The sequence below is a fragment of the Lampetra planeri genome, chromosome 56, assembly GCF_965212315.1.
Source record: "Lampetra planeri chromosome 56, kcLamPlan1.2.h2, whole genome shotgun sequence".
Classification (NCBI taxonomy): domain Eukaryota; kingdom Metazoa; phylum Chordata; class Hyperoartia; order Petromyzontiformes; family Petromyzontidae; genus Lampetra; species Lampetra planeri.
In genome coordinates, this window is record NC_136162.1 from 3,505,435 (window position 1) to 3,520,662 (window position 15,228).

The 15,228-nt window shown below is 56.4% G+C and overlaps 1 protein-coding gene and 1 long non-coding RNA gene across 5 annotated transcripts in view; one reads left to right on the top strand and one right to left on the bottom strand.

The window, feature by feature from the left end:
• LOC144735690 (FERM, ARHGEF and pleckstrin domain-containing protein 1-like) overlaps window positions 1-15,228 on the bottom strand; it is a 79,570-nt gene that overhangs the window by 5,520 nt on the left and 58,822 nt on the right. For 2 of the 4 annotated variants that reach the window (XM_078618165.1, XM_078618169.1), the window contains 21 exons: window positions 14,752-14,830; window positions 13,624-13,721; window positions 12,879-12,993; window positions 12,398-12,548; window positions 10,957-11,052; window positions 10,330-10,493; window positions 9,796-9,867; window positions 7,849-7,930; window positions 7,138-7,327; window positions 6,386-6,531; window positions 5,705-5,794; window positions 4,905-5,038; window positions 4,173-4,254; window positions 3,868-3,978; window positions 3,512-3,638; window positions 2,167-2,297; window positions 1,611-1,679; window positions 1,076-1,165; window positions 736-818; window positions 392-510; window positions 90-256 (listed from right to left, as the gene is read on the bottom strand). In XM_078618165.1, coding sequence (XP_078474291.1) covers window positions 90-256; window positions 392-510; window positions 736-818; window positions 1,076-1,165; window positions 1,611-1,679; window positions 2,167-2,297; window positions 3,512-3,638; window positions 3,868-3,978; window positions 4,173-4,254; window positions 4,905-5,038; window positions 5,705-5,794; window positions 6,386-6,531; window positions 7,138-7,327; window positions 7,849-7,930; window positions 9,796-9,867; window positions 10,330-10,493; window positions 10,957-11,052; window positions 12,398-12,548; window positions 12,879-12,993; window positions 13,624-13,721; window positions 14,752-14,830 — 2,396 coding nt within the window. The remainder of the gene's footprint in view (window positions 1-89; window positions 257-391; window positions 511-735; window positions 819-1,075; window positions 1,166-1,610; window positions 1,680-2,166; window positions 2,298-3,511; window positions 3,639-3,867; window positions 3,979-4,172; window positions 4,255-4,904; window positions 5,039-5,704; window positions 5,795-6,385; window positions 6,532-7,137; window positions 7,328-7,848; window positions 7,931-9,795; window positions 9,868-10,329; window positions 10,494-10,956; window positions 11,053-12,397; window positions 12,549-12,878; window positions 12,994-13,623; window positions 13,722-14,751; window positions 14,831-15,228) is intronic. The other 2 variants (XM_078618167.1, XM_078618168.1) reach the window with 2 other exon arrangements.
• LOC144735691 (uncharacterized) lies at window positions 2,104-13,529 on the top strand. The gene is made up of 2 exons (XR_013588675.1): window positions 2,104-2,339; window positions 12,896-13,529. It is a non-coding gene; the product is annotated as an uncharacterized LOC144735691 (long non-coding RNA).

A 15,228-nucleotide genomic window follows, 5' to 3' on the forward strand; every position in this document is an offset into this window, starting at 1 on the left:
TGGACTAGAGGCTGGCATGAGTGCAGACGGGTGGCGAGACTCGCCGTGAGCTGCGTGCGCTGCGGGTTAAGACGGAGCCGCGGTCTCACCTCGACGGCGCGGTTGAGGTCCAGCATGGAGATGCTGGTGTTGCGGTGCCAGCAGACCTGCATCGTCGTGTTCGCGCGGTGCCCCGCAGCCTGACGGTCCGGCGAGCCCGGAGGCGGATTCAGATCCTCCTCCGACTCCGGCTCCAGCGACAGCTCATCCGACGAACCTGCACATACACACAGACAGATACAGATAGATACTTACACACGCGTATACACAAAGATCCCCCGCATAGCCTTTGACATGCTGTTAGCGTGGCGAGCTTAGCCGGGGTGGCGAGCCGCTGAGCTGGGACACTCACGGTTGAACTTGTCGCTGAACCCGTTCTCGAGCGGGGAGCTGGGGTGAGTGTTGGACTTCTTCATGAGCTCGATGGCCAGGGCGATGTCCTCCATCCACTTGTCCAACTCCACACGGGAGCTGGGAGGACACCACGAACCCCGCATCAGCGCATCCACGACGAACAATAACAACAAACAAACAACACCGTTGAATAAACCGTCACAGACATGGGGCCAATTGCAATTCCGTCATTGGCTCTCAATGACAATTACAGTTTCGAAAGGCAACGTGGTATACAGTTTAGGAAAGCCACATCAAGGCAAGGTAGCACACGGTGAGGTGAGTGGTGAGCAAGGCACTCACCTGGCTGCCACGACAATGCTCTTGTGCGGTGTGGAGATGGTGAAGCAGTACGGAACGCCAAACTCCTGCTCGCTCTCCCTCACCTGCGCAGCACACGCAGCACAAGTATCAGACAGAGCTCACACCGAGAGGGCACGTGTTGTCCCCTAAACACACACCACGTGCTCTAACGTTGCCCCCTTAGCCCTGTCCCAAGCCCTAACCCACATGACCCACTGACTCCATCGAGCGCGCACGAGGAGGGTGCTGTGTCACCAGTGGGGGGGTTGGGGGGGGGGGTGTCGGGGGGGTTGGGGGGGGGGGGGGTGGTCGGGGGGGTCGGGGTGGTCGGGGGCCGCACCTTCATGGCGACGAGAGGCAGCCGCCCGTGAACCTTGAACTGGTTGGTGCAGGTGGGCGCCCTGCTCGTGTAGATGAGGAGGTCCGAGAACTGCGGAGTCACGGGGGGTGACACGGTCATCGGCGAGGGCTTGAGAAGGCGCCTCTCGTTACGGTCAAACGTCAATCGAGACGGACGGAGTGGCATTTTGAGGCCACGTCTCAAGATGAGCAGCAGGAAGAACGAAGGAGCGCCGGGCAGGAAGTGGAGTAGGAAGGGGAGAAGGAATGACCGGGCTAAGAAGATGTCAGAGATGATGAGAGCGTGATGAAGATGATGATGAGTGGGGAAGGGAGAAGAGAGAAAGGAATGAGCAAGCAGAAGTGAGCTGCATAGAGCAGCGTCCGTTTTCACAGGGCAGGCGACAGGGGGGAGGTATTCAGAGTGGGGGTGGCGACACCGACACATCGCGTGACTTGCGGGAGGCTTGAGCTGATTTGGACAGAGAGAATGTAAGGGGGGTGTTGCGTGACAGGGGAGAGGAGTGACTGCTCACCAGGAAGAACATCCTCTGCTGCAGGCCTTTCCTCGTGAGCTTGTTGAGGCAGCCCTCGCGGACAAACTCCTGCACGTCGGGCGGTTCGCACAAAAGCAAGAGGACTCCCGTGAACAGGGCGCCCACGGCACAGCCGCCGCGCCTTGAGGTGCCTCGCACGGGGTACGCCAACGCCACAGTCAGCAACTCGGTGGAGGTGCTACGGTCAAAACTCAACACGTTGCGTCAATAACTCCGTGGCCTTGGCAGGAAAAATATCTGAGAGGCGATGTTATCGGCCAATGGGCCTTCTTCGTAGTAAATGGTAGCCGTTTTCCAAAGCGTCATTCCCCCGTGTCTCCATGTCTCTGTGTGTGTCTATATCTCTGTGTCCCCATGATTCCAAGTCCCCATGTTCTTTTAAGTCCCAGTGTCCTCGGATCCCCATGTCCCTAAACTCCCTGTGACCTGTTTCCCTAGATCCCAGTGTAACCCGCATCCCCATGTCCCCATGCCTCATGCACCCAGATCCCCAACGTCTCTACGTGACCGTGTGTCCCTGTGTGCCCAGGCCCACCCGGTCGGGCGACGCGAGGTTGTCGAGCCCCACGAGGTCGCGCTGCAGCTCGCTCAGCTTCTGCAGGTTCTCCAGGCGGATGAGGCTCGCGTGCAGCTGATTCGTCACCTCGTTCACCTCCGCCAAGGCCGCTGCTCGCACGGAGACAAAGATTCCCCCCAAGTGGCCCACGCGTAAGACGCCCACGCGGCCGACGCACTCACTCCATGTCACACGCTCACTGGTGGGCAGTCGCCTCCCAACACTGCTCTCTCGCTACTGCCATGGTTACCGTTCCTGTGAAATTCACTCATTGATTCCTCTTCGAGTGCTGAAGAGGAATCCAGACGGACTGTTTTGTCTCGTCCGCACCGTGAAACCACCACCGCACCGCAGGCCACCTCGCTTGCCTCACACTCGCACCTACGATTCGCACGGTCGGCTACGCACGGTGCAAAATAAGTTGAACATACGTACGTGCACCGCTCCACTTAGGAATCCCCTCTTCCAAGGAGAGTGACCCATCTAAGGCTTAGCTGACCTAGCGGAGGCCCAGAACCACTTTAGATCCCCCTTACCACTGGTATGACCCATGGCCGGGATTTAAACCCAGGTTATCAGCTTGTGTAGCATGGCGCGGATAGCTACGGCAGCACCCCTCACACAAAGGTGCAGCCTTGCAATTTCTTGCGCGAGCCCTCCTCCATAGCTACGACTCTGGAATTCCCTCCCAACGCGATAACTGTTACCGAGTACACCGTCAATCGTGCGGTCTCCGTCACTGGCCACTTGGCGTTTTGGGCCTGTGCTCAACAATGAGTAAAAGTACTCGTTAATTGGCCGATAACACCGTAATGAATAGAGACAACGTGATATATAGAGGACCGCAGAGCTTGCAAAATTGCCGGCTCACTGCCCAGCTGCTGCTGCCGCCTTCCCCTCTCGTCTACGGATCCTCCTCGCGCCTCCGCGTCGGCCTCTCTCGTCGACAGCGAGGGGCAAATACAGCGTGGTGGTGCTGGTGGTGTTGGCGGCAGCGGAGCAGTTGAAATCGTGACTTATTATTGACCGCAGAGGTGGGACAAAGTCATTGTTATGCAAGTCCAAGTCGAGTCGCAAGTCATCAAATTCATGACTCGAGTCTGACTCGAGTCCAAGTCACATGACTCGAGTCCACATCTCATAGGTGGGACAAAGTCATTGTTATGCAAGTCCAAGTCGAGTCGCAAGTCATCAAATTCATGACTCGAGTCTGACTCGAGTCCAAGTCACATGACTCGAGTCCACACCTCTGATTGACCGCGATTACGTTTAGATTGTACGCTTAAGCCCACGAGCACACACTCCCTCGACCCCGGTGGCTCACCGCGGCAGTCCTTGAAGTCGGGGTGCGCCGGCGAGTAGTGCTTGCACAGCCGCTCCAGCACCAGGCGGTAGTGCAGGGGCCGCTGCAGGGGCCGCAGCAGGAAGGCGGCCAGCGGCAGGTAGCACACCTGCCGGGACACGTTAGGAGCGCCGTTAGGAGCGCTCGCCGGGCGAGGCGGCTTGCGTTGAGCCACGGTGACATCGGGTCACCCTGCTGCTGTGTTAGGGTCTGGGTGAGGTTATCCTCTTTTGAGTCGAGGTCTGCGTTTTGTTAACGAGTCTGGCGATGCCACCCGTGTTGCGTAGCGGATATCGGGATTGCCGCGTGTCGTGTTACGTAGCGGATATCGGGGTTACCCTCTGCAGCTCGAACGCGCGGCAGGACTCGGCGAGTGGCTCGGAGGTGGCGAGCTCCACCTGCAGCTCGGCCAGCACCGCCTCGTGCTGCCGCAGTTGCCCCATGCACTGCTGCACCGCCACCGAGGGGGCAGGCATGGAGACACGGTGGGTGGGGGGGGTCACAGGGGGAGATGCAGGCACAGGTAGCACGATTAGGATTTTCCACGGTTCGATGGCACGGTATAGGATATCAGAGGCACGGGCAAGAGGCGTTTCACTGCATACACGATTGTATTTTGCTGGAAGAAAAATCCCAGACTGACCTTGAGCAGATTCATGTTCTTCAGCATGATGTCTCCGATCCGCTGGTGGTCGCCCTTGAGGTGAGCATTCGACCGGCCCTCCCTGCGTCCAACGCAGAGATCCACACAAAATTTACAAAGATCCCCCGTGTCGCCTTTAACCAGACTCTTCGGGCAAATGCTTTTCGCGAGCACCTATGAATGCCGGCACGGCAAGTGATGGGGTGGTTTGGCCTGAACTACGCCCAGCTGCCTTGGACGTCTCCCCAGTGCTGATGTTTCACTTCAGGTTTAGTCAACCTAGGGGAGGCCCAGGACTTGGTCAAATATTTGCTACTGTTATTGATCTTGAGCAGGAACTGAACCCGGTCATTTAAGGCTAGAGGAGACCCGATATAAATTCTGATACCACTTACCAATGATGTTCGCCGCCGTGGGGAATTGAACTCAGGTTCCCATTGGGTTCGTTACACAGTGCTGTCTGTGTTCAATAAAATTATAGCCAGCCATCTCCACTGGTAATATTCGCAGCGACATTTCCCTTTGGTGTTCTAAAGCAGAACTCTTGTCACTCTATGCCACTGCCACACAAGATGCCTTGGAACGAACAGTGTTGCCCATGAAGAATGCCAACAATAGCTCCCCTAACTAAAACAGGCCCATTTGTGGCATCGCGGCCAGGGAATCGAACCCGGGTCACGGGTTCAGCGGCATTACCGGGTGGCCGCCGGCCGTCCCGGCCGTTGGACTCACCAGAGCGTGAGCCTCTGCTCCACCTCTTTGAGGAAGCCGCGGTGGAACTCGTAGAGGGGGTCCATGTTGGCGAAGAGCATGGAGGGGACTCTCTCCATGACCAGGCCATCCTTGCCCAGGAAACTGCGGAACCACTGCCACGCGCGGCACACAACGCACGCTTAACGCACGTAAAATAAATAAGCGGACGCAACGTACGGTCTCTCGTCCACGTGTCCGTCACTCCGCAGACAAAAAATAAATCTTTCGCACAACCCATCAGCCGCACTGCCTTATGGGAGTGCATAATGTCAGCCGCGTTGATTCGAGACGAGCAATCTTTGGACCGGTTTCGGCACACGGTGTCTCATCAGCAGTCAGGCTTGCCTGAATCAAGTCTTGTACATTGGCAACAACACTCCCAATACCTGGGACACAGGTATTCGTAGCGCCCATAATGCAGGTATGCGAGTTAGCAGGTGCTTAACATGCGCAGGTATGCGAAAGAGACACTGGTATACATGATGATTTACAGACACAAACCCACAGGTATTATGCTCAAGGCGAACACAGCTACACATTAAGAGCATTGTTATTCAAACAGATGTTTAAAATTCTACAGAACTGGAATGTAGCCAAATTCAAGTGTAGGACAAAATGCAACGCGATGCGTTTTCCTGTGCAGTCATCGGTGATCGGGCGGAGGCCGTAAACTCGTTGCGCCGCTCGAGAAACCGGGTTCGGCCACAGGGCTCGCGACGCGCCGAGTGCTGGGGGTGCGGGATGGTGATGCGGGATGGTGGTGCGTGCGCGAGACCCACCACCGTCACCACCTCCAGGTCCTTGAGGTGCGTGCGCTCCGTGGTGCAAACCTCCTTGGCCACAAAGTACGCCTTGTCCGCCGGGTAGCGCTGTGACAACACCACCGCCATCACCACGTGCGGATCAATACAACGCGCGAGTGAGAGCGAGTGTCCGCGTGGGTAAATGCGTACATGCCTGTGTGCATCCGTTTTTGTGTGTGTGCTTACCTGAGCTAGGCAGTCGGTGTCTGTTAGTGTTTAGAGTAATGAGCGTTTGTCTGTGTGCATGTTTTGCAGAATCAACGGAGTGTCTTTGTGAATGAGTGTATGTGAGAGTGTGTGAGTGTGAGTGTCCGTGCAAGTGTTTTAACTGAACGAGTGAGCGCGTGCCAGAGTGTTAAACTGAATGAGTTTGTATGTGTGTGGTGTGGGTGCAAGTTGGCACAGTAGGGGGCACAGGTGGTGCATCGGCCAAACATCTCTGTCAGTCGACCCGTGGCACCTGGGTCTGCCCCGTGACCTGCTGCCAGCGGGCGTTCGACACTTCACGTGGCCTCAACGTGCACACAGCCTGGCACAAGCGCCGTGGTGACGTCACCACCACTTGGTGGCGAATAGCGGTTGTTGTGGGTGAGTGTTTAACTGAACGAGTGTGTGTGCGCGAGTGGTCGAGTGAGCGGTGCTGGGTGCTCCCTCCACCTTCCTCGTCGCGTCCTCATCCTCCTCGTTCTTGCTCGTCACCGAGTCCGGGCTCAGCAGCGGAGACGACAGCTCCGGAGGGAACGTGCCGCCCCCCGGCGACCTCACCGGCCCCTTCGCCGGCTGCGGGACCCCCACCTCCCGAGCTGCAGGCACACGGCACGTACGGGCGTTAGCCGAATACAGCCAAGCCTCACGGCTGCCACGGGTGCATTCTGTCACGGCTGGTGCTGACGTGGACAGGATGGGGGCGCCGTCATTTACAAACGCGCGCTTAAGAGTTTTTGGCTGCTGTAAAGGTCCAGGTGATCAAGCCACTTGGTCGAGCTGTCGTCTGTGATGGCCAAGTCGCTTCTGAAAAATAGCTACGTAGCTCAGTGAGCCTCACCTGGTAAAATACATAAATTAGTTTCAAGAGTTTAGTTTGATGCAATGACCCTATTGCAGCTCTCTGTGGAGTCTTATCCCACAAGGGCACGTGGTCAGGGCTGATACAGAGACGCCGTCATAGCCAGCATTGGGCATTGTCAAAGTTAATCAATGCTAAAGACAAGAATCAGACCACGTAACTGGTTATATTGGTCAATGCTGTAAGGTAACCTGCTAATTACTCGGTTGGAATCACAGCAGCAGCATCGCTCCCCCACCTCTACGACAAAACTTGGCAGGACCCTCCTCAAAAAGAGTCTTGAGACTCGGTGAGGCTCTCGTGTGTACAAGTGAGCGAGTATCTGCCGGCGGGCCCTGCGTACCGGCCGCGTGCTGCGCAAGCCCCTGGTGCTCTCCGGACGGCTCGGCGGCGCGCTGTGCGTGCGGCGTGGAGCCCCCCGAGGTGTCCGGCCTCGCGCCGTCCACCTCGCTCGCGACGACGGCCCGGGACGCGCACGCGAGCACCTCCTCCTCCTCCTCGCCAAGCCGAGCGGCGGCGCCGCCGCCCTGCAGCTACGCAGACGCGAGTACGCGCACACACACTCCAGCTCACCACACGCGTACACGCACGCCAACTCACCACACGCGGGTCCAGGACTCTGCCGCTCGGCCGGACTCACCAGGCGGCGCTGCCACGATCGTCCATCTCATGGCGTCTCCCCCCCCCCCCCCGGGCTCACCAAATGACCAAGCACGACACCTGAGCAGGTGCGTCACCTGGTGCGTGCGTGTGTGCGGCTGGCACCGCCCGCGCTTGGGGTTTGTACAGACGTCCCCGCGGCACAACTTTCTGCAATTAGCAACCATCGGGTGTGTGCGGTGGGTTCATATGCATATGAAGAGGAAATATTGGTGGCTAGAAAAAAGCGGGACTGTGGATTCGTCACAATTTGTTATTTACTAAAACATCTTACCTGGTTAATCTCATTTGCAAGAGCGTCCAGGGTATCATGTGACCAATAAGGAGTTGAGAGACACGAGCCTAACCGTACCTGCGTGTCGCCTAGACAGACCAGCGTGAGGCCTAGACAAACCTGCGTGCTGGGTGTCTTGGTCAGCTGGGAGGCAGCCTTGAGTCCTGGGCTTCTCGGGGAGGCGCGGGGGCGACTGCTCCGCCTGTGGACGGGAAGCAGGCGATGGTGAGCACATGGCGGCCAGGGCAATGGGAACAACGCTACCCACAGGTGAGCAGACAGCTCGGCATAGACGCCGGCAAGGAATACAAAGCACAATCGGCACACAACACAGAAGGTACCGAACGAGGGAAACATCTGTTGGCACACAGCACGGGACGCACAGCAGTTAAAATGTGGCCTCGCGGTCCAAATTTGCCAAATTTGATAGATGACTTACACATTTTTGTATTGGGAAAAAACGCACAAAAACATTGCCGCCTACTGACAGACTCATTCAAGCCGGTGCTACATTCAACCTTTTGCCACACAGGGACAGCTGCCTCTGGGGAGCCCCTAGGCTAGACTACAGCATGGCATTAGTATGGCTGAGAAGAGATTGGATGCAAGGCACTTTGATTTTCTGAGGCATCGAAGGGCCCTAGAAATCCAGAATCTTATCCTTTCAAAACAAACTATCAATATCACAACAGGCACATTTCTAAGTCAACCACGTGGGTCCCCACTGCCTCCTGGTGGGCAAAGAAAGATTTTAGAAAATAGGATTTTTTTAGTCGGTGGATGGGTGATAATTAATTAAAACATTTACCAATATATAGATTTCATGCGACACCGGCTCAAGCGGCGAATCCAGGAAAATCTGACAACACGAGGCAATGGCCCCTCGTGGCGGTGTGAGATAATATGTTTGACCCCATAGCATTTGGACCCTTAGGAGTTCAAATACTAAATAGATATCAAACCGCGGGGGAATTCCACAGGGGTCAAAATACTAACGAGCACCGGCCACCCTGCCGGCACGTCCCTCTCTGTCTCGGCGAGGAACTCTGCCGCGTGTTTCAATGAGAGAAGCCGGGCCCCTGAGCCGGGATATCTGGCGCGCGGCGGCGGCAGCGTGCGGGCGAAGAAGATGAGAGACGAGGGCTCGTAGATTGCCACACACATGCACATGAAGACAGAGATCCCCCGTGTAGCCTTAACAGACTATTGGAGCAAGTGCTGTTAGACAGCACCTGTGAAGGCCGGCACGGCACACGATGGGGTGGGTGGCCAGCGCCACGCCCGGACGCCTTTGTCTTCCGAGTGGCGACATTTACACACCGCACCAGGTACTCATTTGAGGCTCACACACAAGCCACGTACCCCATTTTTACTACAGCAGACAGAAACCTTTAATACGTAGGCTTTGGCGACCAATATTCATAAAGTTTTTTGGGTTAGATCGCGTTAGTATAAATGTGTCGTGACCCTCCACCACCCGACACAGCCAGTAAGGTTTATCACGTAAACAACGTAGCATTATGAATATACCAACACATTCCTTCCACAGGTAGGGACACCTGATGACGGATGCTTGTGTTGCGCCCGAAACGTCGTGATTTATTTTATTTTTATACCTACGTGACTTTACCGAAAAAAACAAAGAATAAGGTAGGGACACGTCAAGAGTCAAAACTTCAAGACCACCCGAATAGTCCCCGCTGGGTGAAACTCACACTCGGTACTCGCTGAATGAAACTCACACTCGCTCCCCGCTGGGTGAAACTCACAGTCGGTCCCTCGCTGGGTGAAACTCACACTCGCTCCGTGCTGAATGAAACTCACACTCGCTCCCCGCTAGGTGAAACTCACAGTCGGTCCCTCGCTGGGTGAAACTCACACTCGGTCCCCGCTGGGTGAAACTCACACTCGGTCTGTGCTGGGTGAAACTCACACTCGCTCCGTGCTGGGTGAAACTCACACTCGCTCCGTGCTGGGTGAAACTCACACTCGCTCCGTGCTGGGTGAAACTCACACTCGGTCCCCGCTGGGTGAAACTCACACTTGCTCCGTGCTGGGGACCCTCACCTCTGGAAGGCGACGCTGCCCTTGCTGACGCTGCTCCTCACGGTGTCCTCCAGCTGCCGCTGGGTCCTCCCGCTGAACACAGACAGGGTGGGAACACCGCACGTTCACATTCGCCGCAACGCAGCTTGCCATGTCATAGCTGGGACACAATTGATTCAATAAAAAAACATTCACAGATCTTTACAATAAATATACGTAAACATTCGAATCGCCTGGTCTGACCGCCCGCCGAGATGCATATCGTAGCATCTAATTTTGAATGACATCCTTTGCACGAAATGGTGCTATAGAAATAAAGAATTGATTGCCCAAATTCTAAGCCACTCCCCCCCCCCCCATGAAGTTTCACTAAAGAGGCCACACCACATGGGCGCTCCTGGCTAGATTTCCATGTAAGGGCCGGGGGGTTACCCGCGGGTGACCCCCGCAAAGACAGTCGGAACCAGTTCGCTGTCTTGCAGCTCATCGGCGCGGCACGGGCACGACGACGTGACGACGCACGAGACGCGACCGGCACTGGAGCCCCGGACTCGCCTGTAGCGGAAGGAGGAGCCGCGACTGAAGAGGACGGGCTTGGGCTTGAGTGGGGGTTGCTCAAGGAGGCGGAAGAACGCGTGGTACTCCACGCTGTTCTTCCAGAAGAGCTTGGAGGCGTCACGGCTCTTCATGATGAACTCGAGCGTGTCGCGGTACTTACCCTGCATGCGCGCGGGGATGGAGATACGCGGGGAGACACAGAGACACACGGGGGGACACGCGGGGAGATATGCGGGGAGACACAGAGACACGCGGGGACACACACGGGGAGATACACGGGGAGACACAGAGACGCAAACTGGGATGCAGCACACACCAGGTAACGTGACACATGGGAACAGAGACACGAGTGTGCACGCATACACAGGCAAAAGTCCCCCGTGTAGCCCACACAGGCTGCTTTGACAAGTGTTGTGAGCGAGCACCCATGAACAGGGGCCCTCATCCAGCAGTGGATTTGCATTAGTCCCAGGTCTCCCGGCGAGTGCCGTTTGCATCCGTGGCCGTGATGGGTGGGGGGTGATGGGTGGGGGGGTGACGGGTGGGGGGGGTGACGGGTGGGGGGCGTGGCGGGTGGGGGGCGTGACGGGTGGGGGGCGTGGCGGGTGGGGGGCGGCGCCTGACCTCGCAGTCCGGATGGAACTTAATGAGGAAGCGTTTCCTCTTGAAGCTCAGCTTGCGGATCTTGCCCCAGTTGAAGGCGTTGATCCTGGTGGCGCTCTGCAAATGCGGGCCGAGAGACGTGCGCACGCACACCAACGACAGACGTACGCATGAGCGCGCAAATTTACCGTTTCGGCAACTCCAGGGCCAGCGGGGGATGCGTTCCTGAAAGGCCCGACGACGAATATCGATACGACGTCAATCGAATCGGTGTACAGGGTAGTAGGTGGGTGGACGCGAAGGCTGAGAGACGACGGATAACGAGAAAGGACGATGCCACCGTCGCGAATGCCGACTCCCACAAAGTGGTAGTACGTATTTTATGCACCGCAGAAGGGATGATGGGCTGAGTCGACCTCCGGCCGGTATCTGAACTCGCAATCTTCCAAATACTTGGGCTGTTTAGCCGCCGGATCAGTACAATCTGTACCATTTGTGGTGCGGACCAGCATGGACAACGAGGGAGGGGAGGGAGGGAGGGGCGCTAAGGGGGCAAGGATGTGGGCAGAGTTATTTTGAGACGTAATTATACGCTGCTTTGCAAACATTTTACCCAATGCGTGCACGTATAATCAGATGGAAATTAACGGGCGCTTGCCAAACGTCTAAACACTGAGGTCGCGAGACGGTCTGGTGGCTCGGGGAGCTCGTGCCGTGTCACAGAGACGCTGAACAGACGTTACCGAGATCCTGAGTTTGAATTCTGGGTTTCATCCGGGTTCTGAAGTGTCAAAACAATTATTTATCCTGGAGAAATCTGATGTCCAGTAGAGGCGGATCAGAAAGTTGCACTAAACATAAATAAATTAAACAATTTTTATTTTACCCGGTAAAGCTCACCGAGCTATTCGCTTCTTTTTCAGAAGCGACCTGGCCACAAATGATCGCTCAACGAAGTGGCTTATCACGTTGAAATGTACTGCAGGCAAATACTGCAGGCAAATGAGTCTCTCCTCAGCCCAGTCGCACCAGTGACTGCACCCAAGACATAACTGCATTTTACCTTCACTTGGCAAAACAAATCCACCTCTGACAATGAAAATAAAAATCTAGGATATTCGCGGTGCAGAGTAGAAGTGAATGCTGGGTAGAGGGTCTGAGGGATACAGGTGGCAGGGACTCGGTGCCCATCTCAAAAAAAGCATTCTCTGCACCGCACGGCCTCCCCCCCGTGCCCAGAATAGGGAATGGCAAATTGTCATCGGACGCCGACACCGGCGAATGAAAACGGGTCTCAAGGCTCGGGGATTTCCTTGATAGGGTTGACGGTAACGGGCGAAAGAAGCGGAGAGGTCGTTACGCGGGACACTCATCCTCCGTCCGTCTAAATCCACGTAGCGCTGCTATGCGGGCCCTGGCGGTGGTGGTGGCGGCGGCGGCGGTGGTGGCGGCGGTGGTTCACCTGGAAGACGGAGACGCCAGAGTGGGTGACCGCGAGGTTGATGCTCGAGCCCTCCTTGTCCACGGCCGGGTGCAGCCGCACGCCGTACGTGTCGAGGCGGCGCGCGATCTCCAGCAGCTGAGAGTCGGCCTCCGCCGGCGACTGGCCCCTGCTGGCAGGCACACGCGGCGGACAAAGTGGGGCTACTTGGGCACAGAGACGCAGGGGGCACGGAGGAGTGGCCCTAGGGAGAGAGACAGGCTCCAGTGGACTCATCATGGCCAATGCTATCGATGCCACACCTTGCTCATGCAGACGAGCTCCAGGGAGAGAAATTGACGGCAGCAGCCTAGCCTGGTGCATAAAGACACGGGCTACAGCAGCCTAGCCTGGTGGATGGAGATGGATAGAGACACAGGCTACAGCAGCCTAGCCCGGGGCATAGAGACACGGGCTAACGGCCGCCCAGGCCGAGTGTGTCGGTTGTGTGTGCGATGCTCACGAGTGGTCCCTGTGCAGCTGCAGGATTCTGGGAGCCAAGGTCTCCTGGGTGGGGAGGAACTTGTTCTGCTCCAGGTGCTGCCGCCCCACGGACTCATCGCAGTCGCCCACTTCAGCTGGGGGACACGGGCACAAGCGGCGGTGGCGCTCAGTCAGCACGGCGTGACCACAAGAAACCACGCGCGACTACACGCAACTGCGTTCAACCGCACACGAGCGCACACAACTGCACGCAGCCACACAAATATCCGCAACATAGACACACATACGGCCACTACACTACATCGCAGCCACCCTACCAGGCAACACGAACGTGTGTCATGACAACAGAGCCTGCATGCGGTGTGAAGGGACTAGTGGCCACGGGAAGTAATGACTGGGGAGTCGGTTGTGAGTGTGAAGGGACTGGTGGCCACGCAAGGTAATGACAGGGGAGTCAGTTGTGAGTGCGAATGGACTGGTGGCTATGGGAATGTTCGAGAAGGGAGAATGGTCAGGTGGTGGAAGAGGACGGTGGAGCGAGCGTCCAGTCAGCGAGAATGATCGAGAAGGGGGGGCGTGGCCTCGTGTTGGTTTATAAGGGAGATGCGCGGGAAACCCGGAGCTGTTGAGGTGGGGAACGTGTCTTCAATAAAGTGCCATCTCAAGAGAAGTGTGTCAAGTCATTACATCCAGAAAATACACAAGCAATATCTCCTTTACAGAGTGTCCCCCTCCCCGTGCACGAGCACAGCTGTGCCTCTCACCCTGCAGGAAGTAGGAGGCGATGGCAGCAGCTGCGTTGTCGCTGCACACCAGCTGCTCGGTCAGCAGGTCCCGGCGGATCTGGAGGGTGAAGAGGTACCTGCGGACGCCCGGGCGGCACTTCGTGAGCGAGAGACGGGAAGACGGAACACGTGGATTCGGGAACGTACGCAAGTTATTCGAGGCGTCGTATGGACCGTCGAGAAAAGTGGAGCGGGCCTGGTCAGGACGCGCCGCTAGGAGGGACGTTGGCCGGTGTCCGAGACGCGAAAGCCAAGAACCTTGGCGATGGCTGGCTCGGCGCTCCGCCTGGCACGGCCACTTTCGTCGTGAGCTCCCCCCGAGACGCGCAGGGAAGGGGCTCTCTAAATCTTATCCCTCTCAATAAATCCCTCTCACGGGGGAACTCATCCCGAGCGCTTAACGTGGCCGATCGTCGTTACTGCTCGCGGCCACGCGGCCGGGAATTAAGCGGTCGGGGAGATGCGCGATGGTGGAGCTCACGCTCCTCTCGCGAGCCAATCCACTTCGGTCTTTGCTTCGCCAGGAGATAAGGAATCGCTGCGTTTCAGACAAAACTTGTATACGTGGGCAAATGCAAATGTAGGCAGACCTTGGCTCTGTGGCTCCACATACAAACAAAACCATGGTTTGGTCCATCAGAATATATTTGTATTTCCAGACCAATATTAAAACCGACCAGGTGATGGCAGCGGTAGAGTGAGCAGCTCACAATCAGAAGGTTGTGAGTTCAAATCCTGGCTAGGGAATGACTCGGCCGCCCATTGTCTGGTCCGAGGTCTTTTTCCCTTGGGTCACTGGACTCGTGGAGACAAATTAACAAATATTCAGGACCAAATATTCACGGAGAATATGTACTCTCTGACAATGGCCGAGCACTCTGAAATAGCATCAGCCCCCTGAACTACTCGGCCACATCTGGTATCGTGGTAACCTGGTTGTCTGGTGACCTGGTAATCTGGTTTGTCTGGAAGCTTGGTGACCTGGTGGCCAGGTAGCCTGTGGTAGTCTTGTGGTTCGATGGCCTTGTTGGCTGGTGACCTAATTGGCCTGGTTGGCTGGTCATCTGGTGACCGCAGTGACCCTGGTAGTGTGATGTGCACACTCACTTGGTGAGCTCTTCGTGCAGCTGGCCGGGCTCCGGAGGGAAGAACTTCACGGCGAACTTGAAGGTGGTGTTCTTGGGCTCTGGGAACAACGAGAGAGGAGGCGCAAGCGGCAGCGTCAGCACCGGCGCTGCATTGCTCCGGATTTAAATGAGATGATGTTGTGCGTGTAAAATCCGTATTGTTAAGGTTTGTTTACGCATGAAAGCCTCGCTGAGCCTCAACTCTTTTTCAGGAGGTTCCTGCCAAGTTTTCCGCAGCAGGGGGCGACGTTGCTATTGCGCCCGATCCTAACTGAGTAATTTGCAGGTACAGTATTTTCAGCGCTGGACATATGTGAACAAGAGCTCTATCAGCTCGTTGGATTCCTTCAGTATGAAAATAAAGATTCTCATTCTGAGCACTGGGATGTTTGGACGATACCGGTCACAGCGTTGTTTTTTAGCTATTGACGGGAAACTGCACAAACTGCAGGAAGAA